This window comes from Symphodus melops, assembly GCF_947650265.1.
Source record: "Symphodus melops genome assembly, chromosome: 2".
Taxonomy (NCBI): Eukaryota; Metazoa; Chordata; class Actinopteri; order Labriformes; family Labridae; genus Symphodus; species Symphodus melops.
The window spans coordinates 27,438,937-27,458,116 of NC_136692.1; the positions used below are offsets into that span (position 1 = coordinate 27,438,937).

The 19,180-nt window shown below is 41.8% G+C and overlaps 2 protein-coding genes across 2 annotated transcripts; both read right to left on the reverse strand.

The window, feature by feature from the left end:
* Positions 1-935: 935 nt before the first annotated feature.
* On the reverse strand, positions 936-9,171 carry vps37c (VPS37C subunit of ESCRT-I). Its single transcript, XM_079337482.1, has 5 exons — positions 8,635-9,171; positions 7,221-7,330; positions 5,497-5,668; positions 5,186-5,268; positions 936-5,087 (listed from the first exon to the last, which is right to left on the reverse strand). The coding sequence occupies exons 2-5, from the start codon at positions 7,311-7,313 to the stop codon at positions 4,389-4,391; spliced, it is 1,047 nt and encodes a 348-aa protein (XP_079193608.1). The 5' UTR covers positions 7,314-7,330; positions 8,635-9,171; the 3' UTR covers positions 936-4,388.
* Positions 9,172-11,621: 2,450 nt separating this feature from the next.
* On the reverse strand, positions 11,622-19,132 carry LOC306820538 (uncharacterized protein). The gene is made up of 6 exons (XM_079338414.1): positions 18,987-19,132; positions 15,149-15,233; positions 14,912-15,022; positions 13,650-13,706; positions 13,001-13,168; positions 11,622-12,439 (listed from the first exon to the last, which is right to left on the reverse strand). Exons 2-6 carry the CDS (start codon positions 15,227-15,229, stop codon positions 12,332-12,334), a joined length of 525 nt encoding a protein of 174 aa, XP_079194540.1. The 5' UTR covers positions 15,230-15,233; positions 18,987-19,132; the 3' UTR covers positions 11,622-12,331.
* Positions 19,133-19,180: the final 48 nt, after the last annotated feature.

Consider the following 19,180-nt stretch of genomic DNA (forward strand, 5'->3'; position numbering starts at 1 on the left):
CTCACTCCACTGGACTCTCAACAGATTCTCCTGTGATCTGCTCACATTCAGGGTCCGGAGCTGCTTTGTATGTTAAGATCTTTGAGATCAGGTTGATTGTTGTCTAATATTATAGATGTATAATACTGTATTTTTTTTTATTTAATGTGTAGTGTGTGATTATTTCCTGTCATTAAAATAAAATAAAAAACAAGTAACAGCAGACACTACTGCTACTTTGATAGACAACATCTTCACACAAACAATTGACTGTAAAATAAACAGGAGGACTTCTCATAGGCGACATAAGGGACCACCGTCTGGTCTCTGCAATCGTTCAGAATATGTTTAGGCCAAGAAATACGGTGTACAAAATACATTTCATATCTCTGCCCTCATGCTGGAACGTGGAGAGCAAAACTGGACTGATGGCTGATAAAAATGTCGACTGTCCTGATAACAAAGTTGGTAGTGTGGAAGGCAGTCGAAAGGCCCTCTGATGCGTGTACGTGTTTCGACTCGACTGGGACGTCCTGACGAAGGCTCAGCTGAGTCAAAACGAGGAGACACACTTTCAGTTTAAAGCCTTTCCACACTGCCAACTTTATTATCAGGACACTCAACTTCTCCTGATTCCTCTACATTTATTTTTGGACCCAGCGCAGCACTCACTTCAACCTTTTTTCCACTAGTTTACGTTTGTCGAGGAGCTGAGCGATGCCTGTGAGGCCTTTGTTTGAACATTTACAGTTGTTTTACGATGTAGAAAAAACATCACCTTTTAAAATGAAGTCACTCTGAAGCCCCAGCATTTGTCAAGACATGGACGACCAAATGAGAAGCACGTCATTACGCTCACTTTAAGGGATCTGCATCCAAAGAGACGGCGCTGATGAAAGTTTCATTTCTATTCGAATAAAGCAGCGTTTATAAAAAGACGACTCAGAGAGTTTAAGTTTAGATCAACTTCTGTTTAATTATTCACAACCCCGGAAAAGAGAAAGAAAAGAAAAAAAGTCTCTTACACCCACAGTCATCTTCACCACCACCATCATCATCATCATCAATATTAATATTAATTATAATTCACCCTCTGAATGTTTTAATGCTAAACTCTATTAGAATTCTCTTTGTGCTTCATCTAAAACACCTCCATCACTTCGCCTCTTCATCCTCCTCCGGTCAGAGCAGCACTCCACACACACACACACGCACGCAAACACACAGACACATGATCACCATGCAGGAGTGTGTCACTCTCTGAAAACACACACACACAAGCCGACAGCTGTGTGTGTGTGTGTGTGTGTTACAGGTGATACAGATGTGGAGATGTCAGCAGCAGAATCAGGTCTTAGTGTCCGCAGCTCTTTTAGCTCCAGCTCACACAGGTCAACTCTAATCCAGGTGATCAATAAAATAAAGACAGATCTTTTTTTTTTGTTACCGAGGCAGAGCTGAGAGGTGTGCTGGGATTTGTAGTTCTGACAAGAGAGTTAAAGAAGGTTAGGTTTCCTCTTTTTGATTCTGACATGCAGTGTGACGACTTACAGAGTCAGTCTGTCGGAGGAGTCGATTAAGGCGGTCAAGATCTTCGGTACTTTTTGACACCACGTGTTTTAAAACGACAATTTTATGTTTTAATGATTGATAGTATCAAAAAGCTTTAAAAAGAAAACTAGATCTACCCCACACGACAGGAGCGAAGGAGAGGAATGAATAGGTCACAAATTGCTGTCTCGATGCTGGCAACGTTTTAGTGCGGAAATATTTCCAGCATTCTCCTGCAATTTTAGAGACTGAACTCGAGTTTATCTGTAATCAAAAACAATAAACTGCTCAATATTTGTAGGACTTCGAACTTTGTTGCCGTGGCATCAAACAGGTGTAGATATCGTTTGATTTCATTGTGACCACCGTCACATTCATATAGATGCTCTTCTGTCTGAATTCACCTCGACACGTGCAATGATTGTTAGGACACAACTTTAAACATCCTGCTGATGACTGGAGCCGAGCAAACTGAAAAAAAAGCTCAGACATAATGTTTAAAGAAAACACGATGAGCATGACGAGACGGTTTAACTGTGATATTCAAAGTAAGAGGGGAAGATTTATTATCTCATCCATAAACAGTCTTCATGATTGACTCAGAGCTGATCACCTTCATGTTAACGACACGTCAGACGACTCGTCCTCCCGCTCACAGAAAGCTAAGAGTTCAGGTGTCCAGCATCAGTCCATGTTCAGAGAGCGGAGGGGGGGGGGGATAAGATGGAACAGGAAGTGGAGCCATATTTCATTCAAACAGACACACACACACACACACACTCTACAAACAGAAGCTCACTGTGAATATGCATCAGACCATCTAATCCATAGATATAAACACGTGCTGTAGAGGAAACCTGGGCCGAAGCCGCCATCTTGGAGAGGAGTAGCCGTGGCTCCTAATGACTGGAAGACAATGACAGCATGAGCTCCATACACGATTCAAATATTCACCGAACTCGCTGAAATGAAACATCAGTTTGATATTTATATTTCTGCAATTCTGCCAGAAATGTTTCCTCATTTTTCAATTCATAAAATCTTTAAAGACTCCTTATTGGTAACTTTCTGTTTTAAACATGCAGATTTCAATACAAGCCATTTCAGCTGCTGTTCTTTTTTTCTTTTGGAAATAAAGAGACAATTATCTCTGGATGAGGCAACAAGCCAAGTTTGATAAAAAAGAAATTAAAGCCTGTCTTCTGTTAGCCGGGCGGGCACGGCTGTCTGCACCGACATCAGACGATGCATCTGGAATGACTTCATCGAAATCTGAAACGCCTTCAGAGCGACGACAGCAAACTCAAGAGACAATCCCACTCTGATGATTCTAAGTAAGCAAACTGAAACTATCTTTCCATTCACATTTCAATGAGTTATCAATATTGTAATTGAGTATAGACCTCCTGCTGTCAGACTTACACTGTATATATATATATATATATATATATATATATATATATATATATATATATATATACACATATATGAATCTCATCTTCCACTCTTCACATCTCACAAGCCTGAAAGCGGCCTCTATCCCAGCTCAGAAACCACAAACTCCGTCAACACAGAAGAACCAGAACAAAATGTAAGACTATGATGATTAAAGACAACATTCAGGAGTGATAAAATCACCTCAACATTTATGTTGGAGAGAGTGTTCATATCATGCCCCGTTCTCTCTCTCTCTCTCGGCTGGATTCATCTCCCTCCTCCTCCTCCTCCATGAACCTTCCTGCTGCCTCGGCTCTTTGACCAGGTCCGAGTCTGCTCACCTGTTAGTGAGGATCTGAACCAGAACTACCGACGCTCTGTTTCAGCTGTGGAGCTCCAGTCCGTCTGTCTCCACTGAGTGACAGTTCCACTGTAACGAACACATCACACCACAGTCGGCTGAAATCTGTCGTACTACAGCGCTATGAACCAAAATAAATTTAAAAAGAAAACATTCCTGCACAAAGCATCATGATGAATCAGACGACAATTTAGAATTTGAGTTTGTCTTTGTGTTGCGTGTCACCTGCGACTCTTGTTGACATTTTATAATCTGCCAAATCCTCAAATCTTTCTCTGTAATTTAAACGCTATTTCATTCTGAACACCGCACTCATACAGTATGAGAGGATCAGTCTTTATACAAACATCTTTAAGCCACCAAACCACACTCCACTCACATCAGCCTGTTTTTAAGATCAGGATGTTACTCACTCACAGAATCCCCGTTCACATGAAAACAGCTGATCTTCAGTTTGATCCTGAGAGAAACCAGCTGGGGGCGCTAATGAGCCAGACAAACAGGAGGACGTTCAACAGTGTGAGAGCAAGCAGTGTTAGATCAAATCAACTCAAAGGCTCTTTGGTTGGAAAACGCCGAGGGGGGTGGGGGGAGGGGGGGGAGAGAGTGAGTGTGGAGCTGTGCTGCTTCTCTGACTGTCTGCAGGAGAGAACGTCTTGACATCACCTGACACCCGAGCGAGTCAGAGTGTGCGTGGAAGAGCTGAACTCGACACGACTCGACGTCATGATTCCACTTTAATCATCTGAAACAGGACACACACATGCACACACACATACAGCTGACAAGGGGTGTGTGTGTGTGTGTGTGTGTGGGGGGGGGGGCGTATGAAGAGCCAGATACGAGTGTAACGCAACAACCTGAGACTATTGTGTGTGTGTGTGTGTGTGTGTGTGTGTGCGTGTGTGTGTGTGTGCGTGCGTGGAAGGGGGAATAGTGCAACAAAGAGAAGTAAAGCGAGAGACCTCTGACTCTGAGGAGGGGGTAGAAAAGGTAAAAAGACGAGAGGATGGGAAGTTGGGGGAGGGGCGGTAGAGAAGAGGTGGAGTGGGAGAGGCTCTCAGGAGTACGGCTGTGGGACCCCGTGCCCCGGTCTGTACAGGGGCCTCCCTGTGGGGGACTGAGAGCTGGAGTAGGCAGGGCCTGCGGGGTAGCTGTAGCCCCCATAGCTGTAGGAGGCGGGGTACGGGGCAGGGCCGCTCTGGTTGGGAGTGTACTGGCCAAACGCCGAGCCAGGGTGAGGAGCGGGGAAGGAGGGCTGGGTGGGGTAGGGACAGGCAGCTGACGCGGGGGGCCCGAAGGCGGGCCGCGGGCCAGAGAAGCTACCTGTGGGAGTGAAAGGTGAGCCGGAACTCGGGTACGGAGGAAACTTTGACGGGGGGTTGGCTGGGCCGGAGCTCGCAGCTGTGGGGTGGTTGGGGGGGGCGATGGGGTAGGGACTATAAGGGAGGCCGGCTGTGCCCCCTAAAGATGAGGAGGCGGTCTGCTGCGAGGGGTTCTGGGGGGCAGAGCTTGGCTGCTGCTGCTGATGTGTGGTCGTCGATGTTGACGTTGGTTGATTCCAGGCTGAGGGGGCGGGGTCCTGGCTGCCCGCTGATGATGCCATGGCGGTTGGATTGCCCTCGCTCCTCTGTCGCAGGATCTCCTGAAGCTTCTCAATCTGAACCCGCCTCCTGTGAGCGAGCGAGCGCAGAGACAGGAAACGCTCCAGGAACGAGTCCAATGGCAGAGAACCTTCCAGAAACTCATCCGCTAGAGCCTGCACACACACAGACACACACACACACATACACACACACACGGTGAGCACATCACTGATACAGAGAGAGAACAGTGTGTGTGTTTTACAGTCCTGACCTCTGACTCCTCCTCTGTTTTGCCGCCCTCTGTCTGTAGTCTGGAGAAAAACGCTTCAGGAGACACCTGACCGACCATCCCATCTGAGAGAGAGAGAGAGAGAGAATGAGAGAGAGCCAGCGCACAATAGAAACTCATGACAAACCGGTTGTGTCCTGGCTGACGTGTTCACAGACACAGAACACCTGCGTGCATGTGCAGTGACATCATCACAAAGAAGAGTCACTATTCAGCAGTCAAATTCCAATCTGGCGTCTGAGTATTATTTAATCCTGTAAAGAGAGGCAGGCTGAAGTTTACTGTGAACACACCTCTGAGTGAACAGTTTTGTCTGTAGTTTTCTCTGATGACCTCCAGCTGTGAGTATCTCTCCACCAGCAGCTCCTTCTGAGTCTCCAGACGAGGCCTCATGTCGAGGTTCTGTTCAGCCAGGCTGCGGTTTGATGCCAGAGCCATCTCCCTCTCCAGCTGGATGTTCTGGATCTGAAAGACACACATACAATTATTATTAAATGAGATCAAAGTCACTTTATGAATAAATACTTTAACTTGAATCCTGTGCTTTGTCTTTGCAGATTTGGGTTGTATAGTTACTACAGAAAGGTTTGAATGTTTTTAGACTTGGGTTCAAAAACAAAACTTGAGATGATCTGATATGTTCAGACTGAGATCCATAGACGTGATGAAATATTGGATGACTAAAGAACACAGATCTTATTGGAACCATTCGCCCTTTACAGGACAGCACCGTGAAGTCGCTCTGCCTTCAGACACTGATCTTGATTCCACACAGGCGTAGTCCCAGTCTGTTAAAATCACACTGTGTTGTGGCGTGATGGATTGTGACAGAGCACGGCACGGCGTGAGATCCACATACACACACAGTCAGAAATAAACACACAGGCTTGTCTCGTTCCCTGTTACTGCCTCTGAAGGCCCAAAGTGGAGATCACGTTATCCCTCAGTGAAACATCTGAAAAATGCTCCTGATGTTCTTCTCTAACGTCCCCACACGACCATTCATCTTAAACCAGTTCTTTTTTATTCTCATGTCTGTGATACTGTAAAGCCCTTTGTAAAAGTCACAGTCTGTTTCTGAAGGTCTCTGTCTTCCTGTGTGCGTGCAGCTCTGTTTTCACCAGGTGGATTTTGTAGTCCTGCTAGCAACATGTAGGCTAGCTGCCTGTGAGTCTCTCAGCCCACCTCCTCTGGTCACTTCATTTCTTTACATGCAGGATGCAGGTGCATGTCTCAGTCTTTATACAAGTTTATCTGTCTCAGTGGGATAAAGGACACAGTCCATGTTTAGATGAAAATAAAAGCTTTTTCTTACACTCTGAGTTTATTGTTGTGTTCTTCTCTTGTTTTCTCCTGTTTTTTTCTGTGTTTGAGTTGTTTTCCTGTTTGTATTTAATATCTCTGCTTTCCTGGTTACACCGACATCTTTCTCCTTCTCTCCCAGTAATCAAAAGTCCCACAACACTAAAAAAAAGGGTTACGAGCTACAGATTTACATACGGCAGACAAACTTAAGGCGAAGGCAAAGAAGAAGATGAGGAAGAAAAAAAAGAAGAAGAAGAAGGCGAAGAAGAGGAAGAAGAAGAAGACGAGGAAGAAGAAAAAGAAGACGAGGAAGAAGAAGAAAAAGACAAAGAAGAGGAAGAAGAGTTCTGTTCCTGAACAGAAGATACTGTAATGATTTCTGAGGGAAAGTGGCGTCACGTCTGTTTGTTTATGAGTTCATGTCGTCCTCAGCCCTCCCTCGTGTTTCAGCCTCACCTGACTGCTCCTCTGTTGTATTTTGTGAAGATCATATTTCTTTGGTTTGTAACCTTTTACACACTGAATCGTCTGTGTTACTGTCCTTGTCCTCAGACACTTACCTGGCTGTGTCAGTGCCAGAGACAGATTAACAAGCCGGAGTTAGTGTAATCACTCGAGCCCTCGCCGCCTCTCGCACACACTTTCAGTGCTGCTTTTTAAACATGGCTGCCAAACAGAAAGAAAAGCCTCTTCTTTTTTTTTTTTTTTTTACCTCGTCGGACTCCAGAGCCATAGACTCCACCCTCTCTGGCGTGTCCAGGAGCTCCTGCAGCTCTGATTGGCTCAGGTCCTGGAGCTTCTCCATTTGATTTGCCAGGATGGCTGTCCGTCATGAAAAAAAAACAAAGAGCAAGAAAGAGTCAAAAAGAGCGGATATTTGGAAACAGAAAGTGGAAGTATAAGGCCTGACTTCTGTTTTTAAATGTTAAAAAAACCCAGACAGAATAGTCACTATGGTTGTCATAATCTACAATATATTATCAAATAATACCAGGGGCTGTAAAATGACAGGCTCTCTGTTAGTTTAATAATCGAGAGTATTTAAAAAAGGGCTGAAGCTTTAAAAAAAAAAAAAGAGCTCACCCCTCTTTTCCAAACATTGCCCATTTTTTTTGCCACTTTGACACTGAGGAGGAGTTTGTAATTTTTTTTGGTAAACGAAAACAAGAAATGAGCCAACGTTGGGTGTCTTGGACTTCTGTTTTTGCGTCGTGGTATCAAACAGTTATCAGTGTCGCTTGATATCACGACAACACGGTGAGACACGGACAAACAAGCGACGGTAACATATTCACTCACTTTAAATTAAAGCTGGAAAACTGCGAGTAGGGCGACATTCAGAACCTCAAAGAGACGTAATCTCACCCATGTCGATAAATAATCACATTAAATGTGTACTGTTAAGCCAGTATGATGAGTTGAGTGTATGTTACATCTCTCATCGTCACATTATTACGTATTAACGTTTGAATAACTGTGTAACACAACATCAACAAACACAGAAGTCTTTGGGTTGCACATGCAGAACAGCACCAGGACGGTTTTTTCCCTGAAAAATAAAAAGTGTTGTGTCTCTAAGACCTCAGCCACTGTATGACTGTGACTGCTCTGTTTGTTTTATTGTTGACAAATGTTTTCCCTGCACTCTGAGTACTAAAAGGGGGACGCTTGCCCTCCTATACTTTAGTCTGGATAATGAGCTCGAGGACCTCCACTATCACAGCTCTGATTGGACAGGATGTGATCCGGTATAAGTGGCAGGTTGGACACTGAATATTGGATTATTTACTGGTTCAGAGATACAGACAAACTTCAGCACTATCTCTACATTGTATAAAAACATTGGCATGGATCCAACGTGGACATTGTTTTTGTCATTTAGACGGTGCTCTCTCTCTATCTCTCCCTCTCTCCCTCTCTCTCTCTCTCTGTTAAAAATATGACTGAAGGTTTTTTCCATTACTTTTTGATATTATCGATCAGTAAATTACGTTTTTATACTTTTACCGACGATGTGACTGAATGTAGGACACACACACACACACACACACACACACACACACATACACATACACATACACACACACACACACACACGTTAAACAGTGTAAAGGGCTGATACTTACACGATGCTAGCAAACCAGACTGACAGTGAGTGCAGGTGACATCCAACACCTGAGGTGTCTCTGACAGCTGACGTGACTCTTCCTCACGAGCTCACACCGACCCAGGCTCGTGCTCTCACACACACACACACACCGTCTGTTTATCTGACCGGACAGCTAGCTCGCTCCTCAGCCGACGTCCAGCCTCACCTGACGTTTCCGCGTTCAGAGATCCGGTGACAACAACAACAACAACAACAACAACAGTCGTTATGAAGGCAATGTCAGACACTTAGCAACCCGTCAACTTCGAGGGAAGACCAGCGATCAGGCGGCCAAAACCGGAGCCCTGAAGGAGTCTGCTCGACCCTGAAGATCGATAAATAACAGCTCTGTGTTTTATTAACGTTAACTGTTACAATCAAGCGACTGCGGTCGGAGAAATGTGCGAGGAAATCACTAAATTAATCGCTAAAAATAGCAAAGTTTCACTCTGCACTGACAGGAACCGCCGCCATTTTATGGAAGAGTCCATGTCCAGTGGTTTGCAGGGGGTGTCAGACCAACTAACATATTCAGCGCAGGTCGGATAAAAACACGTTTAAAATGTGCTTTAAATTCTCCTATACGTGTTTACATTGTGCATTGAACTCCTACTCTGTAGATAAAGTACATGTTATTTTATAACTTTTATACTTCGAAAGCAGAGTATTTACACAGAAAACACTTATTTTACTCTTAATTAAAATACTATTTAATTTAACTTTATGACAGTACATTCTTGATCTAAGGTAGTTTAAACTCTATGTGGACATGTTTGTATAAAAAACTCTACCTGGAAATGTGTTTCATTCCAGCTTTGAGAGATGTAGCATTTAAATCTCTTTGTATATTTTAGGTATATTTTATCAAGCAATTAATTAAACATATTCCTCTAAACATTATTGGTATATTTGAAATGCATAATTTAATTAAATATAGGTTTAATTACGTCACTTCAATTCAGTCAATGTTCAGTTAAACCCGGTCAATGTGTATTAACCAGTCTAATTAAGTCTTTACGAAAAATATTAAAACAGCACATACATCTGAAAACTTAAGTATTGGGTGCTGAACAAAAAAACATCCAAAGGTAGAAAGAAATAGTCCACACCCCAGAAGTAGCTCCATTTAAATAACAATTTTTGAAAAATGATCAGCTGTGTCTTGAGGTCCCTCAGCTTCTGGCGTGCGGACTATATTTCTAAATATTAATTAAGTACAGACTTGAATCAATTTTTAGGACTGTTTCTTATCCTATATATATATATTTATTATCTGTTCTTATTATATAACATCACAATTATTAGGTTTTTTTTCTTTATTTTTGTAATTAAACATTTATAAAATAAATTAATATTTAATTTAAAAAAAGGAAAGAAGTCTTCTCTACGTGCTCCCACTGTTGTCCCCTACATGGTGTGATAATGGTACGGTCCTGGTCTCAGCTGATGTAAGGGAAACCCCTATGTGACGGCTATGTTCCGTCTGCGGCTGTCAGGGTGCCGCAGTGAGTCCTGTGAGAGGCCAAATCTGTAGTTTCTGAGCTCACTGCAGCTTTGTATGGAGAGCAGGAGCGCTGAGTCACACCCGGAGATCATAAAGGGCCTCTGTTTGGTCACAGACCTGGCTTATATATAGACTGAACGGGGCCTAGCTTAGCCTGGGTTGACAAACAGGAGTCTGGTTGTCAGACATTTAGCTCACTGTCACCACACCAGGATTTTAAACGTTGACACCATACTAATCAAACGATATTTATTCCTGTTTGATATGGTAAATGGACTTGAGCTTTTATAGTTGTGTTCTAGTCTTCTGACTACTTAATGCACTGCATGTCACACCCACACATTCTGATGGCAGGTTGCTCTGTAAAGAAACCATCACAAGTAACTAAAGTCCCATTCATACGCTGCCGACGAAGCAGAGAGAGCAATGCGTGCTTAAAGGCCAATGCAAACTGAGTCCGTTATTTTCGTCCCAAATTGATGCACTTTAAAAAATAAATGCGACCCCATGTTATTGTCGATCATGTTTGCACACAGACTCCGAAACATTCTTCCATCATAATAACTTTCAGAGCAACGACCCCTGTCCGGCTGTCTGTGTCCCTACTTTAAACACAATACCAGCTGCTGTTCAGGATCATATGCTTTGCAGAAATTGGTCTAATTTTTAATGCGTGGTTGCAGTTTAGAGATCAGTGTATCAAACTCGAGCACTGACATGAAATACACCTGGAAGCGATCGGGATAATTCTACAGCTCTTCTATAAATGACAGGTGAAAATGTTCACTTTTCCCTGTTAGTTTTTCTCAAGGTGTGAAAGAACCTGAAAATCATTTTTACTGCTTGGTCACTCTGCGTGATGAGTACGAGGCATTTTCGCGCATATTACGAATTTTCAGAAAGAATAATAATAAATAAATAAATAATAAAAAAAAAATATATATATATATACGGACATGTTGTTGCATGAGATTGGGATCAAACCCTCGACCTTCCAGTTGAGAGACAACTCTTATCTACAGCCGCCCCATGGCAACATAAATGTAGGTCCTGGACACCGGATATTGGACAATTTCTTCACGCAGATATATTTTAAATCAACACCAAGAACAGTAAGCTATATTTACAAAGTTAAAATTTGAAATAGGCCAGTTTTAGTTAAAAGGTATTTTTTAACCCGTTCACCAGTATCTTGAATATGTACAAAAGTATAAAATGTTGAAAAAATAAAGTTGTTTTGGAAGTATGAGAACTAGAGTATATTTGTCCACTTCTGAGCTTCTTCACAATGTTCAAAAAGGGCCAGCTGTTTAGTCAAAAATAGTTCATGTTAAATTGTCCAGTTTTACAGATTTAATAAAATAGCTGTGCAGGTAAAATGGGTTCAGGTTAAAAGGATCTGTTCGGGTAAATTGGGCTAAATGTACAGGCTGAAAATAAAAAAAACATCTTGCGCACTACTTTTGCAAAGTATCACCAATTTATTAAAAAAAAATCACAGTGTTTTAATCCCTCTGAAGCTTTGTCAAGTGTGTTCTCAAACAATTCCCCACCAATGTCTTAAGGGTCAGCTGTACAGGTATAAAGGACCAGTTGTTTAAGTAATATTAGCCAGATGTTCAGTCATAATGGGGCCAGCTGTTATAGTGGAATGGGCCAATAGCAATTTCAAATTTAGTTTACATTGCATGTGCAGTATGTACATACATTTAATGCAAATATGAAGTAAACAAAAATGTCATTGAAAAATAGATTTCAAAAGAATTGATCTTGTCGAATGGGGGGGGGGGGGGGGGGGGTGCATTGGTTAACATAAACAGTTATCACGAAGAGAGAAATGAGCTATTCATGTTGTAAATGCTTTGTCACAAAAAGTTTCAGCCTGCTACACATACTATTGATTAGTTCTCCTGCAGGCTTGGGGGACAGGGAACAGAGACAACCAGGTTTACAAGTTCACCACTAGATGTCACTACAGTGTTACAGTCTATGTGACTTTCCCCCACTCATTCTGTTCCCGAATGTGATATATGTGATATGTGATGTATGATCTCTGTTCATATATAATGTGAACAGAGATCATTAAAACAGACATTTATGTTGTTAGAGAATAACAGGGTTTTTAATGGTACATAAAGTATGTATATATTTAAATGTGTGCTTGTGTGTGTTAGTCTTTTTTCAGTGCTTTGAGAGCAGACACGGACAGGAGGGAGTGCATCAGCACAGCTCCTATGGTGTAGAGCAGTAGCAGCAGGATCAGACTCCAGCTGTAAGCCTGTGGGAAACAGCAAAACACAATCAATAAAAACTTAATAAACTTTTTTGTGCACTTTGCTCCTTAGACTGTCTGAAAAGATGTTCAACATGACATTTCCCTGAAAGTGAAGCCAAAACATGTGTAGCTCCCCTGCTTATTGGCTGTAAGTCAGTCTGACACCTAACATCTGTGTTGACAAATGAGGGTCCTGCTGCGCTCTGTGAACCAGTTAGAGTAGATGAGGCACAGTAAGAGAAAACGTAACAAACACTAACACATGAATCACTGAACTCTCTGTAACTGTAAGTGTCTGTACCTACTTGAGGGACCTTTGAACTTTTCATGGTGTCAAAAAAGGGCTGAAGCTTTAAAAAAAGCTTGTCCCTCTTTTCCAAACATTGCTCAAGCAGGATATCAACAGTGTGTTTGTTCAGAGGAAGGGGTGAAACATCTACTCTGAAGCTCTGACATTAGCTTGTATGTGTAGGGTTTTGATTTCTGTTGAAAAAAAGGAGGATTCTGAGTCTGGTCGTCCATCTTTATATACTGTATAGTCAATGTTTTCTTTTTCTCACTCACTGCCAGCACGTCTCCAGGACACTTTTGCTCTGAGCGATAGTGCATGTCAGGGTTGTAGGCGGGGCAGGGGGTGCTGTTTTGGACTTTGCTCAGGCTGTAACAGTAAAGGCAGAAGGCCAGCGTCGCCCCCAGCAGGCCGACCAAGTTACTGCACGCACAGCCCCGGAGCTGTGGAGGAGATAAAGATCCAGGACTATGCACTTTAAAGAGAAATATAAAGGCCTAGGGTGTTGTTTATACTGATTAAATTTAAAATACAATCTGTTATTTTCATGATAATTAGAATCAAAAAGTACAACACTTAAACAGCAACAGATCTTAGGTCATATTTTAATGAAAACGCGTTTCCACTAAGAAAGCAAAATTGTTGAAATTGTACACAAATATTTGTAACATTTTAAAACAATATTTTTCAAATATTGCCAATGTTTTTGTGCAATTTAAACAGTGTGCCCAATATTGGTAGCCAAGGACTTGTGTTGATGAAACAGGTATCGTTATTATTTGATCTATATAGCTTGACAGTTTAAACATCTTTTACCATGACAACCATAGTTATGTCTTGCGATCATGAACTGAAACATTATTCTGTTGGAATAAGTAATACAGAGAGGTTGCTAAACTTTAGATTTATTTTGCGTGAACATACCAGCAGTCTGCTCGGATTCCTCTCATTGGCCACCGTGAACGACCCTCCTGCAACTATCTGCAACACACACGCAAACACACTCACTGTTGCTATTAATCTTGCTGCAGTTTTTTTTTGTGACGTTATGAAACCTATGCATATTTCCTCACAGTTTCATTCTTTAACATCACTATATAAATAAATAAATTCATAAATGCAAACTGTATTTTATTGAAAATGTGTTTGGGTTATTTTATTTAAATAAGTAATACATCCTGTAAAGATCAAAATCTGATGAGGAAAAAGTATTCAGGCATTACAGATTTAATAAAGCTTTAATATATTCGGTGACATCTTCTCAAATATCACAATTGACAACATTTGTTTGCATGTATTTTACAACATCACCTTTTATATCACTTGTTCTTTTAAGTAAATCAACCCATTGTTTGAATCTGTGAGGACTCAGCAACTTTTGCCTTTACAATACTTTACGTTATAATTGTCTCCTTTATTGGATAGCAAAGCTAAACGCTCGGAGGAGCGAGAAGGGGAAGATATGCAGCAAAGGGCTGAGGTCGGATTCGAACCCACGTCCACTGAGGACTATAACCTCTGTCCATGTGGTACACTTCATGACTGCGAGGTTCTCTGGCTCTCAGCAGACTATTATTTGATCTTTAATGTGAATGACATCATTACAGCCTGCAGTGTCTCTCTGGATGTAAATACAGACTCGAACATGTGAAATGATTGTGTGAAGCTGCTTCACGTTTTACACACTGCAACTGAAATGTATGATTGTTAATACAATACATAAGATTGCAGATAAGATAAACCCTCCTTCAGCAGTTTAGCGCAGAGTTTATATATTTCATTCAGTGGCATTTTTGCTGTTGCATCACTGGATTTTAAAATCAATAAATAAAGAGGTGGTAATTTTTTCACCTATTCAAACGTCCACCCTTTATATTAAGTCCTATTTTAACACTGGTGTTGCCCCCTGACGTGACATGTAGGTGATTTGGCACTTTTACCACCTGAAGTCCGTCACGCCCAACCACCACCATCAGACTCTGTTTTTCCCACAACCACCAGAGTCCTCATTCATGAACGGCCTGCTCTAACCACCTTAACATCACAGTCCCATGTTTACGGTATGTATATATAAATGGAAAGCATGCCTCAGCCTTAGCCTGTTAAACAGCATGTGAAGTGTGTTTGTGAAGATTTGTGTACAGGTACCAGAATCATCAGGTAACGGTGTGTTTATAATTACGTACAAAGACTCCTAAAACCAGCGGCAGGATGAAGAGTGAGGGTGTATTGAAGCTGGCATAACCCAGAGGGACAGACAGAAGCAACTGGAACAACCCCAGCAGGATGGTCACTACCTGTAAACACACACACACACACACACACACACACACACACACAACACACACACAAACACTCAGTTTTAAATGATTCTGACTCTTAACTCATACAGGTTTAAAGACAGAAAGCTGCCATGATCTCACCGCAGCAGTTTCAGGGTCAAACCAGGTGGTCAGACGATGTAACTTTAGTTCACCTGCTGGCTCCGCCCTCTCAGAGGACATGTTGCTGAAAGACAGGAGGTGAGATTAGAACAGCAGTAACTCTAGATTACAAAAACCCTCAAACAAATGTCCTGTCACATTATGAATTTAAAGTGGTAAAGTGTTCTCTCAGGGGCCTCGCAGGTGCCCTTCCAATTGATAAAACAAGATTAAAGAGTGCCTCCCTGGTCGACAACACTTCCTAAAGTGCAGTCTCAGGTAATCTCCCCATGGATATAATGTAAGCCTCGCAGGTTCACTTCTTTTGAATGAAATGATACATTTACACCCCTTTTTGTGAATCAGTGTTTTACCCTCGAAAACATGGTGATAGTGTCCTTTTATGTTTTTCGACCCTGCCGTGTAAATAGCTTTCGTATGTACTGAGTGTAAACATATAGTGTTAGCAGTCGGACATAAATAGTGTGTATTTGATAGCAGAGATGGTATCCTAGTCATTATACTATACTGTGTGAAGCCAAAACACCATAGTGCTCACCTTAAGCCCAGCACTACACGGCAATTAGAGGTACAGTATGTCCCCTAATGCCATAAGAGAGAGAGAGAAAGAGAGAGAGAGAGAGAAAGAGAGAGAGAGAGAGAGAGAGAGAGAGAGAGGAGCAGTATGAGAAAATAAAGAACAAGAATAGACTGCAAAACCAACAGAGACGCACCATGTGATCGTAGAGAGGGCAGAGGACAGTGGGAATCCTGCACTCTAAGTAGTGTGTGTGTGTGTGTGTGTGTGTGTGTGTGTGTGTGCGTGTGTGTGTGTGTGTGTGTTGTTTTAGTGTGTTCATGCATGGGTCTGTTTGGAAAGGGAAGGTGGGATTGAGAAATGTGTACAAAAGAAGTAGTGAGAGAGAAAAGGGGAACAGAGAGGAGAGAGAGAGAGTTCATGAAAACCACATGTCAGAATCATCTTAGGAAAGCCAGGAATGCAACAGGATGAGAAGCAGATGTGAGGAGAAAGATGCAGAAAGTGGGAGGTGGAGGGAGGATACCAAAAGAGTGCAGACTGAAGCGGAGTAAGGGAAGGACGGTCAGCTTTGTGATTATCTGAATTGATAAGACCATGTGGAATTTAAAAGGAATATTTTGTACATTACAGGTCCACAAAGAAGGTCATTTATTATTTCTCATGCATGCATTTGTCCCTATGCTGCTTTATGTCATGTACTTTTCACATCAACAATTATCAGAGCGGGCAAAGGAACATTGTTTGAGAATTTAGTTTGAGTGAAAAATCTTCTCAATGTCATTAGAAACTTAGTGGATGACCTGTTGACCCATAGAGAGAGTGTTTTGCATTAAAGGGTCGATATTATTCCCCTTTTCCACCTTTTCAAACAGTCCCCTGTGGTCTAAATGAATCATCTGTGCTGTGCTTTGGTCAAAGTATAACATGTATTAAGAATCAGAGGAGGTTTGTGAGCCTGTATAAACAAGCTCTCTCAGAACGCTCTGTTTTGGTGTGTGTCTCTTTAAATACAATGAGCCATCCCAGAGTTTTCCCGATAGACACCACTCTTCTGTAGTGATAAATATGACAGACCTAAGCTGGGATGGAGTCTATGGGTGGAGATACCAGAAGAGGAGGGGATTTTTTTTAACAAAAAACAACTTGTGATGTCACAAGTTGAGAAATTTTGAAGTCGAGCATTTTTCTCGGTGTTTTAACACTTATGCAGATGACAAACAAAAGACAGGATGGGTTTGTTTCATATTTTGTAGGTCGGTAGTAGGGATGGCTCGATACTGATACCACGATTTGGCATCCGATACCATCTTTAAGTACTCATAAAACTACTCGGATACAAAGGCATCGATACCACTTTACGGCGGGCGTGCGCCCCTATTGAGTTGAGAGTGTAGAAGGAGAGAAGCGAGAGGTCAGCGGTGTGGAGATATTTCAGTTCACAGAGTTAAAGCTAGCAGCAGGAGACAGCTAAGAGACAACCCATGTGCAGTAAAAATAAAAGAAGCTCGTCGTCTTTGAAGTGTTTTGGAGCAGAATGACTTTCCCAGCCGTCATCACATCACAAACACCGTGTCTGCTACTGTACTCGATCACCGGTAAAGTATCTATGTTTATCTCTGTGTGCCTGCTTGTGTCTGTCTGTCTGTCTGTCTGTCTGTCTGTCTGTCTGTCTGTCTGTCTGTCTGTCTGTCTGTCTGTCTGTCTGTCTGTCTGTCTGTCTGTCTGTCTGTCTGTCTGTCTGCCTTATGTCCCCATTTCAGTGGCATTAACAAGTACTTGTAACAGTACTCATTATCGGTGAGTACCCAAACGTGAGTACTTGTACTTGGTTTGCAAAAAAGTGGTTTCGGTGCATCTCTAGTCGGTAGACACTCAGGTTACTAAAATCAATGTTTAATAACACTGTAAAAGTGGAATTTCATAATATGTCCCCTTTAAGTGTTATACTGAGAGAGAGAGAGGGTACACACAGGTCTTGTAGGGTACATACTGGTACAGACTGAGTGCATTACCGGTAGGTCAGATAGAAAGGATATACAAGTGTAACAGGATATACACAAGTACACACAAGACTCCTGAAGATATCCGGGTGTATTCTGGTACGTACAGATCAAGAGAGGATACATATAGTTCTAGAGGTAAAGACCATGAAGATAATAGACAAGGTGCCTTCCTACATGAGTGTTCTGGCCATTAAAGGAATACTTCACCCATTTGCATGAAGCTTTGTATCATTAAAAACATGGTAGTAGTGTTGAATGGTCATGAGTCCAGCCCTCATTTTGCCCTGAGACGAGAAAAATGTGTTTTTCTTTGCCTGGAAGTTTTCTTCATGTGATGTAATATGATGCTTTTTGCATCACATGAAGAAAACTTTCAAGCAAAGAAAAACATATTTTTCTCATCTCAGGGCAAAATGAGGGTTGGATTCACGACCATTCAACACTACTACCATGTTTCTAATGATACACAGCTTCATGTAAATGGGTGAAGCATCCCTTTAAGGTGGGATACACAGATATACTGTACAGGGTACACACAGGTGTAACAGGGTATACACAGGTATTCACACGATACATCAAGTAATGGGGAAGTATGTATCTGCAAGGTACACATAGAATATGTAGGGTTAAAGAACAGGTAAACACAGCGCACACAGCACAGGTTTTAAAGAGGGTATGAGGGAAAGAAAAGGTGCATTAAGATAAATAAGTGTATATGCAGGTATAGGCACAGTGCTGTATGGAAAAGTAATGATAGGATAATTCTAATGGCCAAAGACAGATTAATCGCAAAAACAAATTTGAAAACATGTTGAAAAAAAAAAAAAGATTGTTTCCCAAACTCCCATGGATTTACACATATCATGTGCATTATGCCTCTGTTGTGTAATCAGATGAATAGAGGATTAAAATATGTTTCTCAGCTTTTGCAAGAAGACACTGAGTTTGATATGTGAAGGTTCAGAGCTGTTGAGCATCAAACAATCAGACTGTCACTTATTCAAAGAGGTATTTTCTTCTACACCAGATTTTAAATCGAACAGCTTCATTAAACTTCTGTTTCATTGCTGCACAACGTTTTGTTTTCCTCAAACTGAAGAACGAAATTATTTGAGATAAATCTCCTTATCTGATGTCAAAGTAAACATTTTAAAGTTAATGGAGAACATATGACGCATTGACACTTGTCTTTGTTGATCAGAACAGAGACTGACGATGTCCTCCAGAAGGACTTCTTAATGTTTACCTCTATTTGTCACATTTCAACCGTGTCACATAAATCAGTGTTACTCACCCCGAAGTAGCCTCGAATAAAAACTACAGAGCTGCCTGGTATGTCTCCTAGAGATTCCACCGGGGTTTCAGTCCGTCTTAAACTTTAACGTAAAAATCCCGGAAAAAGTACGAAACTATAAGAAGAAGAAAAGGAGGAGCTCTGTTGAATCTCACCCAGAGTTGGAACAACCTCTCTCTCTCTCTCTCTCTCTC

Bases quoted from the DNA above. Each gene is read 5' to 3' on its own strand.
- vps37c (XM_079337482.1), bottom strand. From the start codon at position 7,313: ATGGAGAAGCTCCAGGACCTGAGCCAATCAGAGCTGCAGGAGCTCCTG. The intron at 5,269-5,496 runs GTGTGTTCACAG...TCTCTCTCTCAG, and splicing joins ACAAAACTGTTCACTCAGAG to ATGGGATGGTCGGTCAGGTG. The intron at 5,088-5,185 runs GTCAGGACTGTA...GTGTGTGTGCAG, and splicing joins AAACAGAGGAGGAGTCAGAG to GCTCTAGCGGATGAGTTTCT.
- LOC306820538 (XM_079338414.1), bottom strand. From the start codon at position 15,229: ATGTCCTCTGAGAGGGCGGAGCCAGCAGGTGAACTAAAGTTACATCGT. The intron at 13,707-14,911 runs GTACGTAATTAT...TGTGTGTTGCAG, and splicing joins CGCTGGTTTTAGGAGTCTTT to ATAGTTGCAGGAGGGTCGTT. The intron at 12,440-13,000 runs GTGAGTGAGAAA...TGTTTCCCACAG, and splicing joins GTCCTGGAGACGTGCTGGCA to GCTTACAGCTGGAGTCTGAT.